Source organism: Pristis pectinata, chromosome 30 (assembly GCF_009764475.1).
Source record: "Pristis pectinata isolate sPriPec2 chromosome 30, sPriPec2.1.pri, whole genome shotgun sequence".
Lineage (NCBI taxonomy): Eukaryota > Metazoa > Chordata > Chondrichthyes > Rhinopristiformes > Pristidae > Pristis > Pristis pectinata.
In genome coordinates, this window is record NC_067434.1 from 16150565 (window position 1) to 16174981 (window position 24417).

Sequence of the window (24417 nt, forward strand, 5' to 3'; positions counted from 1 at the left end):
GGGTCTTCAATTAGCTCTCATTCCATCTGTTCGCAATTTGGTGCAGTAAATAAGACCAACCTAAACTGTAGGATGAACCAGGAAATTCTGGTTGAATTGCAAACAAGATGGACAAACTGAGGAAAAATATTATTTTTGCTTTGTTATAGTGCTAATTTCCAAAATTTGGTTGGCATGTGTGTTTCTTGGTGGGGGAAGAAAGAGATTGATCTAATTCTGTTTTGAACCATTTTAATACTGGATAGTAATGTTGTTGCCTTGTGACTCCTGTTGAGGACCAGCTGCTGCCCTTCCTCAGCCATCTCTCATCAGCAGAAGCAGAAGGTGAGTTGGGGTGTACTTGGTGGTGAAAGCCTGGAGGGTGGATGGAGCTGCTTTAATCCCCCTCACACCGAGGTTGGGGACAATGCAGCCCCAGAAGCAGGTCCCATCAGCCTGCTGACTGCCCCTCACTAGCCGGGCTGACTCCCTGAAGCCTCCACAGGAGTCCACCGCACCCCTAATATCTTACCCACTCTTGATAGTCACATGATCCTCTTCCATCCCCGGCGAGCTCCTCCCTTGTTCCGTCAACTATCTCATGAGAAAGAATCAGCAACTGAAGACCAGGCCAAAAAGTTGCACTGAGTCGTAATACTACAGGTCTCTGCAATTTCTGCAAAATTCCAATTTCGATAGGGTCTTAATACCCACTGTTGTGCTAGGGTGGCTTCTATTGCACAGCTTCCAAATTCTTGGATACCTGAGGAGAAAACTGCACCATTCAGTAAATTGGCAAGGCTGAGAAGGACTCTGTCCCTTTTCAGTTCATCTGTGCTGAAAGAGGCTGCAGTGATTCCTTATTTTCTCTTGGGGTTTATTCTTCCAATCTGGGCTTTCCATTTCTGTACCCAAAACAGTAAGGGAGAAATTCATAAATAGACCATATTGGCAATAAGCACAACTGATGCCATTTCATCTCTCTTTTTTGTGGATGTACAAATGTTCTCCTTCCTTCAGTCTGAAGATTCCACACTGGGGTTAGTGGCAGTTTCCACAATTATGTTAAAAGCAGTGTTTGCACTTGTGCTTTCCAGCCACAGATGCTTCCAGATGCAGTGAGAACACCTGCAAAGCTAACCCGTGCTCTGCTGTTGTCTTAGTTGCTACCCCAATTCAGTCAGAGCTTTTGGGTGACCAATTGAAGGCAGAATACACCGGAGAGGACTTGCGCATGGAAGTTATATGTGGCTCACTGTTCTGGCCATTTAGAATATACATCACAGTATCGAAAGATATTAACCCTGAATTTGCAGTGTTTATGACAGAGAACCCTTTGCTGTTACTCGTCACTGCACCATGAAGCTGACAAGACCTTGGCGATTTTTGCACATGTAGTTTGAACTGGAGATAACAGTGTTGCTGTCGGTGACTCAGTGCCTGTGGGGAGTTCATGAGAACGTGGGGTTAGTGGAGGATTAAATGGCTGCTCGATGGTCAGCACAGACCTGGTGGGCCATAGGGCCCATTTCTGTGCTTTCTGAGTCGCTTTCCATGAGTTGCGCATAAGCTGTGCATGTTGCAGCCTTCCGCAGCAGTATCAGGGAGGAGGAGATCATTCAGCCCAATGTGTTCGTGCTAATAGTAAGCTTTACGGTTGCAAGATTGTTTTCCAGCAAGCTTAAAAAGTAAGCCTGATAGTCAAATGGAATGGTTTCCTCTTTGTGCATTTCTGTGATGCGGACATGGTCGATGAGACCAGCATTTATTGTCCACCCCTAATTGCCCTTCAAGGTGGTGGTGAGCCTCCTCCTTGAACTACCACAGTTGGATGCAATTGGATGGCTTGCTAGACCATTTCCTGGGTTCCAATTTTCAGCCCCATTCAACTCTCTTTTTCCTTACAGGGATCAATCAATGAATCCAAGGGAAGCATCTCCTTCCTTTGACATGGAAACCTAAACTGTGGTTAGGAGTTGTTGGTGTAGAGTCGCATGAAAGCCAAGCTGGAGAAGCATGACAGATTCCCTGCCCTGAAGGATACTTGTGAACCAGGCAGGATTTTACAACAATTAAGCAGTTTTGTGGTTGCCATTCTTGAGGCCAGTTTTTAATTCCTGATTACGTAGTTAACTTAAATTCACCGGATTTGATCTTGCGTGTCCGGATTGTTATTTCTGGATTATTGGTCTGGTAATTTAACTACTGCAGCACCCCTGTACACTGTATTTGTATATATTGTCAGAGAGGTGCCATACAAGACCGGCATGTCCTGTTGCAGTAACGCAGGGCTTTGATGCGACCACACCTGGAGTGGAGGGCGCAGTTTAGGTCTCCGTGTCAAAGGAAGGAGATGCTTCCCTTGGGTTCATTGATTGATCCCTGTAAGGAAAGAGAGTTGAATGGGGCTGAAAATTGGAACCCAGAAAATTGAGAGCGGATCAGCCTGGAAGATACATGAACCTGAGAGGTGTTGGTGAATTCCTGTCTGCCTGTTGAGTCTACAACTGTGAGGAATTTTCCCAAGAGACCAATCCTAAAAGCCTTTTTAGGTTTAAGAATGAGGTTAAAGTGACTTCTCACTTGGTTGTGAATCTTGAATTTCTTTCCCTCTAAAGGGTAGTGGGTGCTCAGTTGTTGAGTATGTTGAAGCTGGAGGACAATAGCATTTTGGAATCAAGGGTTGTGTGGATCTGTCAGATGGATGGGGTTATGGATCAGCACTGATGTTACTGAGTGGCAGAACAGGCTCGAAAAACCATGTGGCCTATTCCTGCTCCTGTTTCTTGCATTTCAACTTAAAATATCTGCCCCAGAAAATGTAAGCAGAAAAAGTGCCAGAAATACTCAGCAGGTCAGGCAGCATCTGTGGAGTGAAAAGCAGCATTACTATTTTGGGCCAGTGACCCTTCTGCAGAACAGCAATTTTAAAAGGGTTTTGAGCTGCCAGATCATCTCTGATGAAAGGTCATTGACTTGAAGCATTAACTCTGTTTCTCTGTCAACCTGCAGCTGTTTTCAGCAATTTTTAAAAAAATTTCAGTTTCCAGCAGCAGTTTTGTGTTTTTTTAGTTATTTTGTCATATTTGTCCAAAATTTCTGTCTGTGAATATATTCTTACTATTGTTTTAAGCTGGTAATTGTATGTGGAATTCTCAGCTTAATGCTGAACATACCATCCACAATAATAAGTGCAGGTGGTGAAGGTATTAAACATTTATGTGGTCTAAATATTGCATGGGCTTTTCGTCTTTTTACTGTAAAGGTTTGAACAGAAACAAATAGAAGCCCACTTTGGCAGGATTCTGTTGAGTGCACATTTAAGTACTGCAGTGAGCTGTTAAATGTACATGCATTACATCAGAGTTCTGAAAATACAGTTCTGATTGTGGTTAGTTTTTCTGATTAGCTACGTAAGCTCATAACTGGTTGCGCAGTAAGTGATCTGCATGAATTAATCAAGCTTAGCATAATGCATATTGATTAGTTGGTTGCACTGTCCTTTCCTGCTTTGGGGAAGAGGAGATGGTGGATAAAGATCTCGAATCAAAGCTTAATGAATGCAAAAGCTGGGCACTTAGCACAAAGTAACAATAAGGTGGAAGAACCCATCTATGTCTAGAGTTTTTGATTCATTCATAATTAAATGTTGTACAATTTCTGAAACCCTTCTTGACTTTTAATTTGCAGGTGATTAAAGGCATTGTCAATATTCAAGTAGGTGATGTCAATGACAACCCACCTGTATTCCACAACCAGCCCTACAGTGTACGAATCCCTGAGGTAGGTGCCAATCTTGGGGAGGAACCTTGTACTAAAACCAATTATTGCCTCATTATTATTAATTTACCAGGAGCCCACAAGGTCATCAAATTTCCTTCCATCATCACCACGTGTATACTGTGCTACCTTGAGAATTCTGTTCATTTTTAATTCTTTATTGACTTTATGAGGGCAATGCGACACAGTGGTAAAACTTCTTGGCTCTGAGCCAAAGGACACTGGATTCGTACACCACTGCATAACTTTAGCTGACATTTGAGTACAATGTTGAGGTGGTGCAACACTTTTGAGGTGGCTATTTTTATAGCTAAGATCTGATAGCTCAAAATTCACTTAAGAGGCAATGGCATTATTTGTAGTAACTGCTTAATCCATTGTTGTTTTTGAGCTAACACCAGCAAAATCAGGTGAAATGGTTGGAATTATTCTTTGACTAATTTCCCTCATTCAGCTATTAACTAGACTGCTCCAAAAGCATGTGTCCCCTGGACAACCTTGCTCTCCAGCTGTCACAGACCTTCCCTCTGTTCTCTCCACCCCACTTCCTCCTCCTCTGCAATTTAACACACATTTTGCCACTGCTTCAGTTCTGATGCAGGGTCATTGACTTGCAAGGTTATCCCTGTTTTTCTCTATCTACAGAATACTGCCTGATCTCCTGAGTCTTTTGGGTGAAATTGTTAGTAACTTCATGACCAAATCTGGAGTTTACGAAGTGAAAAATAGCTGTCAGATATACACATATCAAACCAATGAATTACTTAGGAGACACAGGAGACTGCAGATGCTGGAATCTGGAACAACAAGCAGTCTGCTGGAAAAACTCAGTGGGTCGAGCAGCATCTGTGGGAGGAAAGGAATTGTTAACGTTTCGGTCTGAAACCCTGCATCAGACTGCAAATTACTTAATTCACTGACAACTGTTCAGGCCCTTCGGCCCACAATGTTGTGCTGACATTTTATCCTGCTCTAAGATCTATCTAACCCTTCCCTCCCACAGAGCCCCCTATTTTTCTATCATTCATGTGTCTATCTCAGAGTCTCTTAAATGTCCCTAAATGGAAGGGGTGTTTGGGTGATTTTTTCTTTCCAGAATATTTTTGTGGCTCTACACTGCTTTTTGTGAATTTCTAGGTGCTAGGAGAATGCCAAGATTTTCCTAGTGTCCTGAGAGTTTCTGAAGAGAGCAAGTTTAAGGACTGTTTATTTATTTTACACACTAGGCTTTTGTAACTGTGCATTTGGAAACCATTGCGTTCATGTCCATCCATGGCCCTGTCTGTCTCTATCTCCCTCAACTCCTGACGATGCATTCCCCCCCACTGCTCCAGTTCCGGCCTATTGCATTCCCAGGTTATGGCTGTGCATTCAATGACTATAATCTGAAGCTTTGGAATTTGCCACCAAACTATCCTTGCCTCCTGATCATCTTGATGCAGGGTTTCGACCTGAAGCATCAACAATTCCTTCCCCCACCTCCCCCCACCCCACCCACCAACAGATGCTGCTCCACCCATTGGATTCCTCCAGCAGATTGCTTGTTGCTCCAGATCCCAGCATCTGCCATCTCTGCGTCTCATCTGTCCTTGCCTCTCTACTTCCCTCTCCTATGAGTGCTCCTTAGGATCCACCTCTTTGGCCAAACTTTTGGTTGTCAGCCCTGGTATCTCCTAACCTGGCTCACTGTCAGCTTTTGGTTGGCAGGGGCCCAGTAAAACACATTAGGACATTTTGCAGTGTTAAAGGTGCCAAACAGATACAAGTTGACATCTGCCAACCCTGAGATTAAGCCTTACTCATTTGTAACAAAATATTTATTTTCAACTAAGATTAGAAAAATGGTTTTGAAACACAATTTTTTTTAATGTCATCTTTCCCTTTGGTGAGCTGGAGTGGAGCTAACAATGTAAGAATCTTTTCAATTTTCTGCTGACCTTGTAAGGTATTCTTCAGTTCTGGACAAAAAATTAAGCACGTTATCAGGAAGCAAATTCTAAAATCAGTGGAAAGAATTGTTGTCCATTTGTTGATGCCAAGATGAAAAATATTGCCTCTTTGCATTTCCAATTGCAATTATTGAGTGTGTATTATTGGCTGCTATTTTTTAAGTGTAGTCCAAAATCAATTAGCTAGATTGTGTCCAGAAGGTACAACTTTTCAGGAAGGTTGTGTTGATGAGATTAGATTTGGGATGCAATTACTGTTTGTAAAATGCCATTGGGGTTATAAGTTGCAAAAGAACACAATCTCACTTGTAAGCAACCCCTGTGTTATGGCTGTCTGGGAAACAGAAATTCGCCCTTATAGAATTCACAAATCACTACCCAAAAATTTGAGATCTGCAGTAAAATTTGCTCTCTCGGAATTTATGGTGGGAGAGGTGGGGGAAGAAAGTAAATATATAAACTTTTTTAAACTTGTTTCATGACGTGGCTTCACGTTATGGAAAATCATGATACGGATTATTTTCTAGGAAAACAACCTCCCCTTCCCTTGTAACATGGGAGGTACTCGGTACTGTTAAAAACCAAACAATCCAATGGCATTATTAACTACAAGCCTGCTTAAGATGAGTAGGTACATAAAGATGTTGGTGTCAATGAACAGTTGATGCAATTCAGTGTAATTGTAGAAACAAAAATTGAAATGCTTTGTGGATGAACCTAAACCACTGATTTTGTTGGCTTTCTGGATTGTGGAATGACAAGTGCCTGGAATAATCAAAGCTGGTAGTCCAATAATATATAAATGACTTGGATGAGAATGTAGGGGGTATGACTAGTAAGTTTAAAATTGGAGGAGTTGTAGATAGCAAAGAATGTTTGAAGTTGCAATCGAACATCAGTTGGAAAGTTGGGTGGAGTGTTGGTAGATGGAATTTAATCCATATGTGTGAGGCAATGTACTTTGGGGGGACAAATTCTGGTAGGATACTTAAAATAAATGGCAGGGACTTTAGAAGTGTTGGTGTATAGAGAAACCTTGGAGTGTAAGTTCATAGCTCCCTGAAAGTGGTGACACAGCTGGATAGGGTAGTGTTAAAGGTATTTGGTATGCTTGCCTTCATAGACCAAGGCATTAAATATAAGACTTTCAATGTGATGTTGCAATTATACAAAATATTAGTAAGACCGCACTTGGTGACTAGAACTGTACACAGTACTCCATCCTACAGGAAGGATGTGGTAACAATAGAGAAAGTGCAGAAGAGATGCACCAGGATGTTGAGTGGAATGGATGGCTTTGCTTATAAGGAGTGATTGGACAGACTGAGTTTACCCTTACTAGAATGTAGGAGGCTGAAGGGAACTTGGAGGTTTACAGAATATGAGGGGTATAAGTAGAATAGACAGAATCTTTTTCCCAGGTCAGGGGAGTCTAAAATTAGAGGGCACAGTTTTAAGGTGAGAGGGAAGAAATTTAAAGATCTGAGGGGTAAGTTTTTCCACACAAAGGGTGGTGAATATTTGGAATGAGCTGCCACAGGATGCAGTGTAGAGAGATGCTATTACAAAGCTTAAAAGGCATTTGGACATGTACGGACAGGAAAGTAGTAGAGGGATGGGGGCATAATGCGGGGCAAATGGGATTAGAATGGCCAGGCATCGTGGTCGACATGGACGAGGTGGGCTCTATGGGCCCGTTTCTGCACTGTATGTTTCTATTATGAATAGTGGTTAGTGTAACGTTATTACAGCGCCAGCGACTCGGGTTAAATTGCAGCTGCTGTCTGTAAGGAGTTTGTACATTCTCCCCGTGTCTGCGTGGGTTTCCTCTGGGTGCTTCAGTTTCCTCCCACATTCCAAAGACGTGCGGGTTAGGAAGTTGTGGGCATGCTATGTTGGCGCTGGAAGCATGGCGACACTTGCGGGCCTCCAGAACACTCTATGCAAAAGATGCATTTCACTATGTGTTTCAATATACATGTGACTCATAAAGATATCTTTAGACAAGTGGCTTCAAACTGTTGAGCTATTGAATGAAAATAATTGAAAGTTGCAATGATTGTGGGGGTAGTTTTGTTTTGGAAAGATTTCCAGCTGAGAAGAGGGAAAGTTTCCAATCAGGTAACACCCTGCATTATGGCCATTTGGGTTATGGAAATTTGCCTTTATAGAATTCACAAATAACTACCCAAAAATCTGCGATACAGAATAAAATTTGCATTTATGGAATTTATGTGGGGGAAAAATGCAAAAGAAAAAATAAATTTTGTCAATTTTTATTCTTAGTCCCTCAGTACTGCGGGGCAGTAAGATTTGGATATGATGTCACCACGTCGATTGTGCTGGCAGTCACAGCCGAATCCCTCCTTCACCACTACCCCTCCGGTCTGAGGACACGACAGACCTCTCAGAGTGCAACACTGGCGCGCTCTTTGTGGGGCATTTTCTCCGTCGCACTGCATTGTGGGGAGCCGCGGTCCCCATGGGCAGCTCCCTCGGCCTTTACTCCACTTCAACTAAGTCACTGCACTTTAACCCATCACCCCTTGAACTCCTCCTACACCACCTTTCTCCCATGAACCCCGATCTCCGAATCCCATCCCTTTCCTTGATATCCCCACTTCCTAAACCTTTTCCTAATCCATGAGCCTTGGGCACCAGACTGCACCTGTAAGGCTCTTTAACGGTGCAGGTTATTGTATTCATGATGTACTTCACATCACCATGTAATCTAAACTGTTTTACCATGATTTGAACAATAAGCCACCAGACAAGTTTTTTTTGGAATGGGAAAACATGAAGAAGATCAGTATCTGGGTATCAATGCTGTTTTTACAGAACTGCAAAGATGTATTCTTTGCAGTTACGCTCAATACATTGCATAGCATTAAACCGTAACATTTGTTTTTTTTGTTCCCAGAGAGCCCACTGTCTTGAATTAGTATCCTTTTGACCTTCAAACTGCCTTGTGAATCTTGTGCAAGGAAAAATGTAAACCTGCAATCTATTGTACATGTTACAGAGCCGCCTTTCAAAAAGAATCATGACCTCACTCATGCATCTAATGTGAATTAGATTTAGTTGCCAATCAAGCATATTACTTCATAAAGATCTCCATTTTGCCTTGGCCACGTGTTCTACTGTGAATCCTTTGCCTGATATGCTGAATACTAGCCTTAGGCAGCCCCTTGGGATCCAAGATGACTTCCAGAGGAGCAGAAGGATGACACAGTGGCTCCCGGGTTCAATCTTGGTGCTGTCTGCATGGAGTTTGCATGTTGTCCCTGTGGCCCGGTGGGTTTCCCCACGGTGCGCTGGTTTCGTCCCACGCCCCAAAGACGTGCAGGTTGGTAGGTTAATTGGCCACTGTATGTTGCCCCTAATGTGTTGGTAGAATCTGGGAGGAGTTGATGAGAATGTGGGGAGAATAAAAAAAATTGGGATGAATGTAGGATTATTATAAATGGTTGGCGTGGACTTGATGGGTTGAAGGGCCTATTTCCCTGCTGTTTCTCTCCATGACTCTGAGTGGAAGGTATTCGTGCGTACTTTACTTGGGATAGGTGTTGCACACTTGTCAGAGGGAGGTATTGATTCATTGGCACAGAGATCCAAATAATTGGAGACAAGGCTCTGCTAATTTAACACGTGTACATGGGCATTTTCCTAGATTTTCCTGTACCATGTGTGCCTTGATTCGAGGTTGGCAAGTCAGATGAATGTTCTCTGTAGTTTGAATGATCAGAGTTCCTGCCTTGTGTGCTTGAAGACAAGAGAAAATAATACAAAGAATTGATCGATATTATCCACAAGTGCCCTTGATTTTTTTTTAACCATGCTTGATCTTAGTTATAGGCTTCCAAATGCAAATGGTCCTTGTTGGTAAATCCTAAACTGCTTGGAATAAATGAGCAGAAATTTCCTTCCACTAAGTATTGGAAAAACTGAAGCTATTGGGCCAGATCATGTTAAAGTTAGACTCTGTAGAGAGTCATTGTGTAGTTGCGGTGCACATTCTGGACTTGTACACCTGCAGACTTCAACACAGAATTACGCATTGCACAAGTGGTCAGATGCACTTCACCCACTTGACTCCCCATTGGTATTGGTTTATTATTGTCACTTGTACCGAGGTACAGTGAAAAACTTGTCTTGCATACCGATCGTACAGGTCAATTCGTTACACAGTGCAGTTACATTGAGTTAGTACAGAGTGCATTGAGGCAGCACAGGTTAAAAAAAAACAATGACAGTACAGAGTAAAGTGTCACAGCTACAGAGAAAGTGCAGTGCAGGTAGACAATAGGGTGCAAGGTCACAACAAGGTAGATCGTGAGGTCATAGTCCATCTCATCATATAAGGGAACCGTTCAATAGTCTTATCACAGTGCAGTAGAAGCTGTCCTTGAGCCTGGTGGTACATGCCCTCAGGCTCCTGTATCTTCTACCTGACGGAAGAGGAGAGAAGAGAGAATGTCCCGGGTGGGTGGGATCTTTGATCATGCTGGCTGCTTCACCGAGGCAGTGAGAGGTAAAGACAGACTTCAAGGAGGGGAGGCTGGTTTCTGTTACATGCTGGGCTGTGTCCACAACTCTCTGCAGTTTCTTGTGGTCCTGGGCAGAGCAGTTGCTGTACCAAGCCGTGATGCATCCAGATTGGATGGTTTCTATGGTGCATCGATGAACGTTGGTGAGAGTCAAAGGGGACAAACCAAATTCCTTTAGCCTCCTGAGGAAGTAGAGGGCTGGTGAGCTTTCTTGGCCGTGGCATCTATGTGATTTGACCATTGTCTCCATTGGGGGCCATCAATCACTGAAATAAGGAATTAGATGCACTTTGTATCTCATCCTCAGCTAGATGCTAGCCTTAGCTGGTGTGTCTAATGTGGACCCATTCATTTGACTGGGATTATTGACCTGAATTTTAAAAAGTCAAATTTAGCTAAGAATTTTATTTATTTGTATGTTTGTGTTTTATTAATTAACTGTGGCTTAATGTGTCAATAGTGTTTCGATTTTTAAATTTCATATTTAAATTATTGAAAACAATTCCAATATGCAAAGGCATTTAAAGAAGCAGTGAAATGCTCCTTTGGCAGTAAGAGTTTTGTCGGCTGTCGGGGTGGTGCTGGGGACAGAGCCTCGGGAGATATCGTTGCTGCTAACACCCTGAGACACCTGTGTGGTTGCTGTGGTACCGAGTCCTTGGACATTTGCAGCTATTGGGCTATGAGAGGTTGGTGCAGCGACAAGGCTAGTGTGGAGCAGGGGTGTGGTGCAGGAGGCAGGTGAGGTCATGTATAATCTGGCCTATTGTCTTCAGACCTCATCGCAAACTTTCCCCGAGGCGTCCCTCTCCTCTATGGTTGTCTGAAACTGGACTGTTTGCAATCTGGGTATCACACTTGGCTTCGGGATGAACTTTGGAACGTGTGTCAGTGCCATCTCTGAGACTGTCCATTGTTCCCTCGGTCACTGAAACCTTTCTCCGATCACTGGCCAACTCAATCACCGAAGCCTTTCTCCGTGTCTTCATTCCCTCCAGACTTCACTCTGCACTCTGGCCTCTTTGTTCAATTCTTCATAAACTTAGTCATAGAACAATACAGTATCGAGCACACCCATCGGCTCAGAGTCCACACTAACCATCATGTAACCATTTTTACACTAATCCTACCCAAATCCATTTTATTCTCCCCAGACTCCTGTCAACAGCCCCTCTCCCAGATTCCGGCACTCACCTACATGCTAGGGATAATTTACAATGGCCAATTAACCCACCAACCTGCACGTTTTTGGAATGTGGGAGGAAACCAGAACACCTGGACGAGTTGGGCGGAAGGGCCTGTTTCTATGCTGTATAACTCTACAGAAACCCACCCGGTCACAGGGATAAAGTACAAACTCCCCACAGGCAACACCCAAGGTCAGGATTGAACCCGCATCACTGGAGCTGTGAGGCAGTAGCTCTACTGGTTGAGCCACTGTGCCACCCAGAATTCATTGCTTCTGTCCAAACTCCCCCCAGGTCTCCTCCCTCATCAGCCCTGTGCTTGCTGGCCTGACGTTGGCTCGTGTAATAGAATTTGTTATGATCTGGACGATGGAGTTGAGTTCTGAAATCTGAGCTGCTTTACTTTTGCTCCAGCTCCACAGAGGGACACTTCCTGCCCCACAGAAGCATTGTGTCCACTTAATCCTTGCCTTTGTTGCACCAAGAAATAACTAGCATTTTGGGTCCAATTAAGGAAATGTTCCTTCAGTGTATCCCTCCTTGTCATTCACTAATTCATCACTAATCAACAGTTCCCAGTATCCACATTGCAGGAATGTCATTTCACCACGTATCTGACTCTTTTGGGAGAATTTCTCAGTTTGGTGAAGTTGTCCATATGTCTCCTTCCTCTGTGCTTATGGTGGAGATGTATGTATTTACCTGTTTATGTGTGCACTAATGCCCATGGGTATTTTGAGTTTGTCTGAAGGCCATTGAATTCATGCACACTTTCTCCAATGTACTAATCCACTCTGTTGCTAGTCATGTGAATGGACTGCTTTCAGGTGTTGGCTAAATGCACTGAACCCAGCTGGTTCAATTGATGGTCACGACAGAAAAGGCAGTGACAACAAGGGAAGGCTAGGCAGGTAGAACTTGCCTCTCCTTTGGCACAGGCTTTTTACTTGATAAAATCGTAGCACAAGCCTGGGACGAGGTGGTACGTGGACTAACCTTGCCTAATTTGAGGTTATGTTATGTAGGACGCAGCAGAGAAATAATGAACCAGAGAGGCTAGAAAATAATTATCATTGTAATAGAAAATGTAATGTGATTGTGTCAAAGCAATATCTAGCAGTTCATGATTCTTGTTATTAAAATTAATCCATGTGCTCTATGACTTTGTTGAATTTTCTGAATAGAAACGAGTAAGATGAAACCTTACTGACATTCTTTGCAAGGTGTTCAACTGCAATGAATCCCTTTCCCAAAGGTTATGTTCCACCCCATCCCACACAATTCTTTAATATAGCAATAAAAACACCTGCAATCAAAGTTAATTTCAACAACTGAATATGCATGTAGATGCTGTGTAATACCCCCCTTCCCTTTCTAGCTATCAGACATCAACGACTGATCATGTGCTTATTAGCCATTTGTTTATGGGATCTTTCTGTTCCCAAAATGATGAAGATGTTGTACTTACACTCATTGTAAATCAGGCAACGTGAAAATATTAAAGATACTCAGTAGAAAGGGCAATTGCAGGTAGTCTGTTTTATTAGTCTGACTAATGGCCAGTTACAAATACAAGAATTTGACATCTTCTGGCAGAAACCTGAATCATCAGCTTGGATAGTGCATTTATGTAAATAATTTATGTCCCAGGGATGAATTTATAGCTTAATTTATGAAATCAAAATCAAAATGCTTATCCATGAATAAAATATGAAAATAATTTTACCAATTCCATAAAATTTTCTTTGTGAAACTATAATGATTCTTTCGTCATCTTAAAGGATCATTGAGTATTGGCTTAGCTGAAACTGATTCCTGAAGTTAAACGTGACAAACCTCATTAAATTTGCATGTATTCATTTTATGCTAATCACTGTCCTCTGACTGATATTTGATTCTTGGTAATAGAGTTTTATGACTCTCCAATTTGCAGAATGTGTTCTGTCTATCATGGTGCCCCGCAGTCTTTGTTGCACATTAGTTAAGGTCTGAAATATGTTTCCAACTGACCTTCAGCTCCCATTTGCTGTGGTAAACTTGCAGTGTCATCCACCGTGAAGATTTTGACAGAGAAGGGATGCATACAGTTCTCGCAGCCCATGAGGTGGTACAAAAATTCCCAACTTCCTGGTTTAAGGAAGACTTTAAACTTGGGAAAAGGTTCAGTAGCTGTAACAAATCCACCAAAGTTCTTGTATTACTAATCCTTCACCCCTGATCTCCCAGCGCTAAGCTCAGCCAAGGGACGCACCAGCATCCAGTTAGTCTTCTGCTCTGGTCTGTTAGCTGAGGTTAAGTACTTCATGTTGGGGAGAGGCTTCAACCTGAGAGGTGCAAGCATGCTTCCAACTAAGTTACACCTGACACCATGCTTTGAAAGATTTTTATCAGGAAACAAGAGCAATGTGTTGACTTAGATTGTGCTCTGGCAGATTAGATCCTGCGAGGCTTATCGTTTCAGATGGTTCCACTTCCTGCCTCAGTTTTTATCTGTTGGCTCAGCTAATGTTCGCCATGTGAAGCAAACTGTGGAAGATCCATTATTTCGTACGATAGACTTGGGACTAGCTACGGCCATCCATTATGTTGTTTCACATTACACAGCGTTCCAGGAGGTAAAGAAAGCTGATAAAAACTGCACAGAATCCATCAGTGCCACAGTGCAGAATCTTATTGTGATTTAACTCAAACCAAATGAGTTAACCTCTGTGCTCTTCTGTGGTGTCCCACGGCCACATGTTTGGATTAACAGTAAAACTCCAATAATCTGGTATCCATGGGATTTTGATCGTGCCAGACTATTGGGTGTTAGTCTTATTAACACCCAAACATACTCCTATTTCACTATCGTTACATGGTACCCAGTGGTATAATAAACTTTCCAGTGAACCATTTGAGTTTTAAAGGGAGCAGGAAATGTATAAGTACACCGGTCTTTGATCACACTCCAGGATTGCACTCTGGAAGCCCAGCTCACATTCCAGACTAATGAATGAGCCAGATGCCAAACCATCAGGATTTCTTAACGATTGGATGCTGGATTATTGGATTGTTACATATCCAGATGCTGTTTTGTAGAATCATGTTGTGTGCAAATTAATCTCCAGGCTTTCTGCATTACAATTCAAAGTGGTATATAATATCAGGCTTTGGGATTTCTAGAAGGGGACACTAAGTGTGGGAGAGAATTGCAAGTCACTTGTTTGTTGCTGCTTGTGTTGCTTCAGTTATTCTGCAACCGGGGGTTCTGGGAACCCTTTCAAACTCTGAGCTCGTACTTCCTGATTGGTGCAAAAATAAAAATTCCTCCTTCATTGGCTAAAATAGACCAATAAAAAGCAGGATGCTAATCATCAAGCCCTGGGTGGACTTTGAACAACTTGGTCTCCAAAGAGCAGAAAGGACAGAACTTGCAGGTTGCCGAGAGGAGCTTGTGGATCCTACAGACCAAGAGAACCACTGACCCATCGCTCCCTACAGACTTTTAAAGAACCCTGTGGGTTTCCAATTCAGGCCTCTGTGACATCCCCAAACTTAAATGCTCCATTGTTGGTGGCACAACCTCAGCTACCAAGACCATAAACTCTGGAATTCCCTCTCTAAACTAACCCACCTCTTTAGTATGCTCCTTAAAATCCGTCTATTTTATGACATGTTTGGCCACTGCCCTAACTCACTGTAGGATGGTGCGAAGGCATGTTAATTACATACCTGTAAACCCCCCCTAAGGGGGTTTGTTAGTTGGAGGGTGTGATTTTTATCAGTGCAACTTCCTGTGACCAATATGAAGACAGTTGCAAAGTCTTGAAAAGTTGGTTGACAAATTAATGACACGATAATTTAGATAATAAATATTTCACATGTGCCACACATCTAGTCTGCAACATGCTACTCATTGATAGAACATAAACATTATTTTTGTCGTAAAAGGAGCTGAGGTTAGGATTGCTGATGAAGCTAATTTATTAACACGCATCAAAGATTGCATACAGTGGAAGTGTTTTAATTAAATTCACACATGCTGAGCAAATTTGAATCTGGAACAACTAATTTTACTTGTCTGTATTTTAATAACTTGACTACAAAAACATGTTTAACCATTTTATTTCAACTTCATGGAGTGTGACTTGACATTTGCATTCAGCAAGGGATTTGGATCAGGCGTGTAGTTCCCCACTGAAGGGCTCAGTGTTTTCTGCTTCAGTAATTCCACAAAGTTTTAAATGAAGGGCACAGTGTTAACTCCTCACTTCAGGGGTGCATTGACCAATTTTGCAGGAAGCCACTTCTGTTTTGAGACTTCTTTTCTCTCTGCATTAAACTCTATATAATTGCCCTAAGTGGGGGAAGATGAACTGTAAGCAAGGAGCTGGAATTAGCCATTGGACGTGCTGAACACGTAGCATCTCCAACTATTTCATCATTATTCCTTACCCTCTTGTGTCTGGATAAATCCCACAATATCCTGACTCGAGTCCTTGCCGTTGCTCATCTGCTGAAACCTTCACCTGTCCCTTTGAGATCTCTACATCTGACTCTTCCAACCTACTTCTATTCCACATAAATTTGAGGATACTTAAAATTCTTCTGTCCAGGTTCAACCTCGCAGCCAAGCTCTGTTGGTGCATTGTCCCCAGATTGCTGACCTACACTGGTTCCTGGAGAGATACAGCACAGAAATGGCCCCTTAGGTCTACTAAGTCCACACTGACCATTGACCACCCATTTGCACCAATCTTGCATTTATCCCGTTATCTTCCTTCTCCCCACATTCCCATCAACTCCCCAAGGTTCTACCGCGACCAACACACGAGGGGCAGTCTACAGTGTACAATTAACCTATCAGCCAGCATGTCTTTGATATGTGGGAGGAAACCGGAGCACCTGGAGGAGACGCATGTAGAATGTGCTGAGAGCACCTGAGGTCAGGATTGAACCTGGGTCTCTGGCACTGAGAGGCAGTGGCTCTGCAAGTTGTACCACTGTGCCACCCAGGCTCCTGGTTAAGCAGCGTTTTGAGTGCTTCTACCCTCATTTTCAAACTGATCATCATGCCTTTCCCAATTCCTGTAACCACCTCCAGCTGCACAGTCCACCTGCCTCCATGCATTCTTCCAGTTCCGGCCTCGTGATTGTCACAGAATTTAATTGGCTCACTATTCACAGCTGTATTTTCAGCTGCCAAGCCCCTTCTATTTAACTGAACAGCTCCACCTCTTTCCTTGTTTGAACTTTCTCTCAAAATGCATCATCTTTGACCAAATTGGATGTTTCCCAAATGTCCCAATGGATGTTTCAGGTATGCAAATCCTTGAAGGAATGGTAAAGTATGGCTCTGTGTGGCTTGCTGAAGAACTTGCAAGTGATGCTGTTCTTATTTACCAGTTGGCCATGTTTATCCAAATGTTAGATGTCGGGAGCCTGAGGGCTATGTCAGAGTGCAAGCAAGTTGCTGCAGTTCACTTTGCAGACCTACAGTGCACCAGTGGAGAAGGGAGTCGTGGATGGGGTGTCGCTCTGTCCTGGAGTTGTTGAGCTAGAGGGCTGTTGGGGCCGCCCTCATCCAGGCAAGCAGAAGAGTGTTCCATTGCTCTCCCGAATTGTGACTTGCAGATGTGAGGTGAGTTACTCGCTGCCAAATATCCAGTCTTGGACAGGATAAATTATAGATTCAGAGAGTGTCATCCAGCGCAGAAACAGGCCCTTCGGCCCATCACATTTATGCCAACCTTTTTGCCCACTTATACTAATTCCATTTGCCTGCATGAGAATCATATTCTCTGCCTTGCCTATTTAGGTGTCTGTGTAAATGCCTCTCAAATGTACGTTTTGCATAATTACATCAAACACTTTTGTTATATGAGGTGGACTTTGCCGGCAAGGCCAGCCTTTATTGCCCATCTGTAGTTACTCCCTGAATTGGCTGCTTCATTTCTGAGAGCAAATAATAGTCAATCACAAAAATGCCAGACCTGGTAAGGACACCACATTCCCTTCCCTGAAGTGCAGAAGTGACCATGATAGGTTTTCAATGACAAACCAATGGTTTCATGGCCACCATCACTGAAACTAGCCCTTTCTTCTAAATGTATTACCTCACTTGAATTTAAACTGCTCAGCTGCCATGGACAGATTCAAGGTGTACAGACCTCTGGCTGTGGTCCAACAACAAACACTCTTCTGTCGCATGCACTAATACACAAGTGAATCTCAAACTGCTGGAGGAATTTTAGGAGGACACTCTGAGGATTTCTATGCTAGTGTTCAGCCAAGGCCAAGATGTATTTTTCATCTATTCAAGGACTAAGGGTTATGAGGGAAAGGTTTCTCGATTGTGCATTCAAGGATCATGGTGTAGTTAGGTTTTATATGAGCTTAAAAAAAAACCTGTAATCCACCAGGGTCAATATTATGTATGTTGTACAGGAGGTTGGTGGAGCTCATGCAGGAACCTACAAGAGATTGATGGATGATAAGGAATTCTAAAGACGGATAAACTGGGGTTAATATTTTGGGTGCTGCAATATTTGGTGTGGCACAGTGGAGCTGCATTCTCGCAGCTCAAGTGACCAGGGTTCAGTCCTGACCTCTGCTGTGTGTGTGACGGCTTGCACGTTTTCCCTGTGACTGCATGGGTTTCCACCCCTCCCCCGCCCCATGGGTGCTGTAGGTTCCCTCCCACATCTCAAAAATGCGCAGGTAGGTTGGTTAATTGTCAATTATAAATTGTCCCTAGTGTGTAGGCAAATGGCAGAATCTGAGCAGTGTTGACTGGAATGTAGCGAGAATAATATGGTACTCGTAGGATTAGTGTAAATGGGTGCTTGATGGTTAGCACGGATCCAGTGGGCTGAAGGGCCTGTTTCTGAGTCGTTTCTGAGTCGTATCACTCTTTGACTACAGGTTGGAACTCTCTAGTCCAGCATCTTCGGGACTTGATCGATCCCGGACCACAGAAAGTGCCCCCTGATCATCTTCCTGTGAGCAGGGGAACTGTTCTTTTTAACCCTGCTTTTTCATTTCCTCCCTGGGTTACGTAAGAGTTCCAAGAAATGTCTGTGACCCAAGGTTTCCATGTCAGAATCACTGTCGGCTGAGATTGCGAAAGTTGCACTGGTAGGTTAATTAGCTACAGATTAGTACAGATCTTAGTTAATTTTAGATCTTAATTAGAATTAGTTAATTAGTACATTTCTGTACTACAGATTCAAAACATGCAAGATCAAAGAGTTTCAACTCCATTTACACGCTGTACCAGGAGAGAATTAATGGGTTTTTACTCATTCACTGGATGTGACCATTGCCAGCAAGGCCTATTCCTTACTGTCACTGAAATGAGTTCCCATTTCAAAGGGCAGTTTGAAGTTAACCACATTGTACTAGGTCTGGCATCGCAAATGCCAAATTGCAGAGTGAAACATGAAGGCAGTTTGTCGTACACTTTCCAAATCAGATTTCCAGTCTTTGAAAGATGTTGCACATCGCTGAGCTCCATTTAAAGGCCTTCTTGTGAGGGATCCACAATGCAGCAAGTTAGCTTTGCATGGATCTCCAGTTGCTTTAGTGCTGTCCTCCCTCAACCAGTCAACCCCCTTCATTCCTCCTCCAAATCATCTGAATAGGTCTGGAGTCTTGAAGAGAAGTGTTTAAAATTTTCAAACGTCTCATTGTATTTGTTTGGGTTTTCTGAGAATTAGAATTTATTCCACAGATCGCAAAATCTTATTTTGTTGAATTCCTCCTTGGTAAAGCCTCACTTCAGGAGTGAGGTGTCCTGTGGCTATAAAGTGCTCTATAAATGTAAGTATTTATCTCTGCTCCTTCGATCTTTATGAACATCTGTTGCAAAAATAAAGTTATGGGAATGGGGTGGAGAGATAGAAGAATTTATTTTCAACAAGTGCAGTTACTTATCAATTCAACTCTTACTCACTTTAGTAATTTATGAATCATGTTAATACCATCCAGTGGTAGAACTTTTTTGTGAATGGTAATCGTAGTGGTTGCATCTCAGATTTTCTCTGTATCGTATAACTGAATCAACAGCAAGTTTCAGCTGTGTTGGTTTCTGTTTGGGTTCGTGAGAGGCCAAGTGGGAAATTAAGCCATAAATTAAAACCTTTCAATTAAGTAGTTACAGCACAACTGTGGAAACAATTACTAGGTGAAATACTTAATTGGAATTTCTCATTTACAGAAGCAGGATTAAATCATGGTGAAGCATTTAATTTTCCCCTCACCACCTCCTTAATATATTTTTGCACAAACACCAGCTTGTATTAACTGCTCCTATCACCAGGTCATTGCACTGTTTACCTACAGCGATGCTGACACTTAATAAAGGAGACAAATTCCTGCCACGCTTGGTTTATGGTTTGCAGCAAATCCCACTTGCAGTGATTGCCTTCAGTATTAGCTGAATATTGAGCAGTGACAAATCTTTGGACAAGGTAGGTTACCATCCCTCCACCTTAATTTATCTTTCGGTATGCAAACCAAAATTGAGAGCTAATCATTAGTTTTAATCCCACAATCTGTTTAAACTGCCCATAACAGGTTTGGTATAATCTCTGCTGGCACATACAGTCATAATATTCTAAAATCCATACACATGTTCATTGAGAAAAGTCATGGGGCATTTTGTTTGGGAGTTCCAATGGACAGTGTTTAGCTTGGTCCCTTAAGTTTCCATGTAATCCGTTGCAGTGCTCATAATACTAAGCAGCACCAATTTCCCCACGCACTATTGCATGGAAACTAATAAATATTCTACATTGCTTTGCTCAGCTGTTGAAGATGTTATTGCATGCATATAGCAGCACAGTGGTGCCTCACAGCAGTGCCTCACAGCTCCAGTGACCTGGGTTCAGGCCTGAACTCAGGCTCTGTCTGCTGTGGAGTTTGCAAATTCTCCCTGTGACCAGGTGGCTTTCCTCAGGTTTCCCTGCACGTCCCAAAGATGTGTGGGTTAGTAGGTCACTGTACATTTTCCCTATTGTGTAGATGAGTGCTAGAACCTGGGGAGAGTTGATGGGAATATGGGAAGAAAGAAATGGGATTGGTAAAGAGTTGCTTGATGGTTAGCATTGACTTAGTGGGCCGAAGGGCCTGTTTCAGTGCTGTGTGACTCTGAGAATAAGGATGCAGTTTGCACAAGAACATTGAATTTGACTTTAATGACCATCTACAAAGAACACGTGAGAAAACAAACCCTGATTGTTTATCCATTGATTTGCATTTTGCACTTCCTGTTGCTCTAATTAAAGTGCTCACCTTGAAGTTAACATGGAACCAATTTCCCAGTCAGAAACATTTAGCCCACTTGAATATTTCTGTTACTTCCAGATATTTCTCTGTTTGCTTTCAAATCTATTTTAACATGACCCAGAGGACAAATTTCAAAAACTTTTTCATTTCGTCAAATAAAAATTCATTTATTTTTTTTCAAACCAGCAAGGGTATATGAAATTGTGATGGATTAAACTGATTACATGAACGGTGTAGCTTCAGTTTTTGTGTTCAATGAGATTTAGAAAGCATATTAAGCTGTGAGAGGGATGGTGTCTTTCCTCATGTGATGCAAGTTCAAGTACTACAATAATCCACATACTGCTATCACCTCTGTGCTGACAGTAAAAATGTAAAACTTCTAATTTCTGATCTGAAGATGAATTAGAGTAAATTAGAAAATAAAACTGCTCAAAGACTGCAAGATTTGGTTTAGAAAATGTCGGCTGGTATGGAGCATTTCAGTTATGACGAGACACAGGACAGGTTGGGTTTGTGTTCCTTGAGGCCGATGGAGCTATACAAAATGATGAGAAACGTGGACAGGTAGATAGTAGGAAACTGTTCCCCATAACAGGTATCTAAAGCTGAGGGACATGGGTTTAAGATAATGGGCAAGAGGTTTAGAGGAGAACTGAGGAAGAATTTTTTTCACCCGGAAGGTTGATTGTAAACTGAACTGCAATGTCTGAGTTGGTGGGGGAAGCAGAAGAGTCCAGATGAGCACTTGAATCAGCAGGGTATAGAAAGCTGTCAACCAAGTGCTGGTTAATGACATAGGTAAGGTGGCCCAAAGGGCCTGTTTCTGTGTACTCTTTGATTCTGTGACTAAACACCTGCGAATTGCAGAGAGGGAATGCATCTGATCTCAGTGCAGCTATCAAAAGTGTCAGTTAAACTTCGAGGAAAGTAATTGGTAGATGTAGGATTGTGTATGGAGGCAGTAAAAGTGACCATGACCTCTCGCTGTGCTTTGTGAGGGAGAAGTGTAAGGGAGGATGGACAGGTGACTGGCGGGGGATTGTGTGGGGATGGGTTTACTATGTTGGGGCTAAATTAGTTGTTTAATAGGAAAGGAGAAAGATTTGTGGGGAAAAAAATGAGGGACTGGATGAAAGACTGGAGTTTTGATAGGTGACTACAAGAGAAAAGGCAGTCAAGTGTGGATGAGAAAGACCATATTCTCTGCTGCAGAGCCATGGGGATCTACTTGAAAAAAAATCAATAACCGGAAGTCGATAGTGTTTGTTGCTTAAAGTGGTTCAGATGATGGCTTAAGAATGAAAGTAATGTTCAGGTGGTGTCTGACTGTTTTATATGTTTATAGATGCAGCCTTGAAATTAGTTCTTCCTCCTGTAAGTGCAGTCAGGGGAAGTATATTGTAAGAAGTATGAAACTTCAGAATTAGGAGTAGGACCAGGCCACTTGGCCCTCCAGGCCTGTTATAGAATTCAATCAGACAACGGTTGCCCTGAATGTAACCTCAACTTCACATTCCTGCCCACCCACTGAAAACCTTCACCCTCTTATAAAGAATCTGTCTACCTCTGCCTTAGAAATATTCACAGCAATCTCATTACCTCCAGTGACAGCACATCAATAATAATTGCATATTAGTTATGCACTTTGGTACAGCCTCAGGGCATGATAAGTATATTTATTCTCCATCAAACGTAGAGTTTGGAAATAACCCAGGTAATGTAAAATGGACTTTGCTTCTGCTGTCCTTTGAGGAAGTGAACACCAAAAACTCAGAACTTTGAGAGGAAAAAAAAGTTTCCTTAGTATGTGACCTAAATAGGCAACCCCTTGTTTTTTTTAACAGTAATCTCTATTTCCAGATTCTTATTCAAACAGAAATATTATCCCCACAACTATTCTGTCAAGACCTTCAGAATCTTGTATGTTTCATTTGAGTTTCCCTCTCCACCATACCAGACTGTATCATTGCCTCCTACAGGCTGTAACCAATCTTGGGCATTTACTAACTCATTATAACTTCTTCATTGCTTTGTTGTCTCCTGGACCACCTAACTATACACTGAGAGCTTCATTGCTTCTTTAAAGGAGGAAGGCACTTATGTTGATGACATTAAGAACAGCAATGGGAGTGTTGCTGTTCTAACATTGTTTCCTCTTGAAATTGTACTGTGCACCAAATTTAAGATTCTCAATCTTGTTTTTAGATTCTTCCATCAACTCATTCCTGGCTATCTCTGTAACAGCTGTACAACCCCCCTGAGATGTGCATTTCTCTTTTAGTCGCCATTGCATGCCTCACTGCTTGTGGCAAAGTTTTGGGCTGACAAGTGGTGAAATTCCCTCCTTAAACTTCACCTTTCCACCCGCAACATGAGATGCTGGAGGAACTCAGTGGGTCAGGCAGCATCTGCAGCGCTGATGAAGGGTCTCGACCTGAAACATCGACTGTCCATTTCCCTCCATGGATGCTGCCCGACCCACTGAGTTCCTCCAGCACCTCTTGTGTTGCTCCAGATTCCAGTATCTGCAGTCTCTGGGGTCTTCATCTTTCTACCTCTTTGCCCTTCTTAGAAGCTCCTTCAAGCCTAAACTTGACTATCTATTGGTCATCTGACCGAGAATCGTAAAGGGATACAGGACAAAAACGGGCCCTTTTGGCTCACTGTCTGCACCAACCATCAACCGCCCATTTGCACCAATCCCACGTTAATTCCATTTTTTAAATCCTCCTTGCGTTCTTTACAACTCCCCCTCAATTTTACCACTCATCCAGGGGCAATTTACAATGGTTTAATTAACTTACCAACCTGCACGTCTTTGGGATGTGAGAGGAAACCGGAGCACCTGGGATAAACCCACCCAATCACAGGGAGAACATGCAGACCATACAGGCAACACCAGAGGTCAGGACTGAACCCTGATCTCTGGTGCTGTGAGTTAACAGCTGTACTAGCTGTGTGCCACTGTGCTGTGTGCCACTGTACTGTCCCACAGGCGCTTCATGTGTGGTTGTGTGTCTGTTCCTGTGAAGAGCTTCAGGAAGATCTACTAAGTTCTGGATGTCTTGTAAATGCAGATTGTATAGGTGGACAGATCTTGGTTTTATTTTAAAATCACAGTGATATAATGTGTAATGTAAACTCAATCTTTTTGAAATTACTTACTGTATCACTGCTTGCAAGTAATGCCTTGCAGACACCTCAAGTAAAGTGGATCTAATTGATTAGTTAAGAGATCAAATGTGAGCACTGTTTTTTAAAAAGGGATTTTGAAGTTGCATATTGAAGCAGAGCAGTGATGAGGGAGGGGCTTTAAATGTCCTTCCTGTTCACATAACTGGTTGCTACATTGAAGATGCTTAGTTTATTTTATTTTAAGATATCTTTATCAGTCACATGTACATCGAAACACACAGTGAAATGCATCTTTTGCATAGAATGTACTGGGGGCAGCCCACAAGTGTCGCCACGCTTCCGGCGCCAACATAGCATGCCCACAACTTCCTAACCTGTACGTCTTTGGAATGTGGGAAGAAACCGGAACACCTGGAGGAAACCCACATAGGCAATTTTACATTGCTTGGGTTATTTCCAAATTCCACATTTGATGAAAAATGCATATACAGTACATACCTTGAAGTTGTCCCAAACTGCCTGACTAATGTGCAATTCCTATGATGTGCTGTCACTGGAGGTAATAAAATT

General features: G+C 42.5%; 1 protein-coding gene across 1 annotated transcript in view; it reads left to right on the top strand.

The window, feature by feature from the left end:
• The window catches only part of cdh23 (cadherin-related 23), a 710459-nt gene that overhangs the window by 144810 nt on the left and 541232 nt on the right, over window positions 1-24417 (top strand). The window contains 1 exon segment of the mRNA XM_052041602.1: window positions 3670-3762. Within this exon segment, the coding sequence (XP_051897562.1) occupies window positions 3670-3762 (93 nt within the window).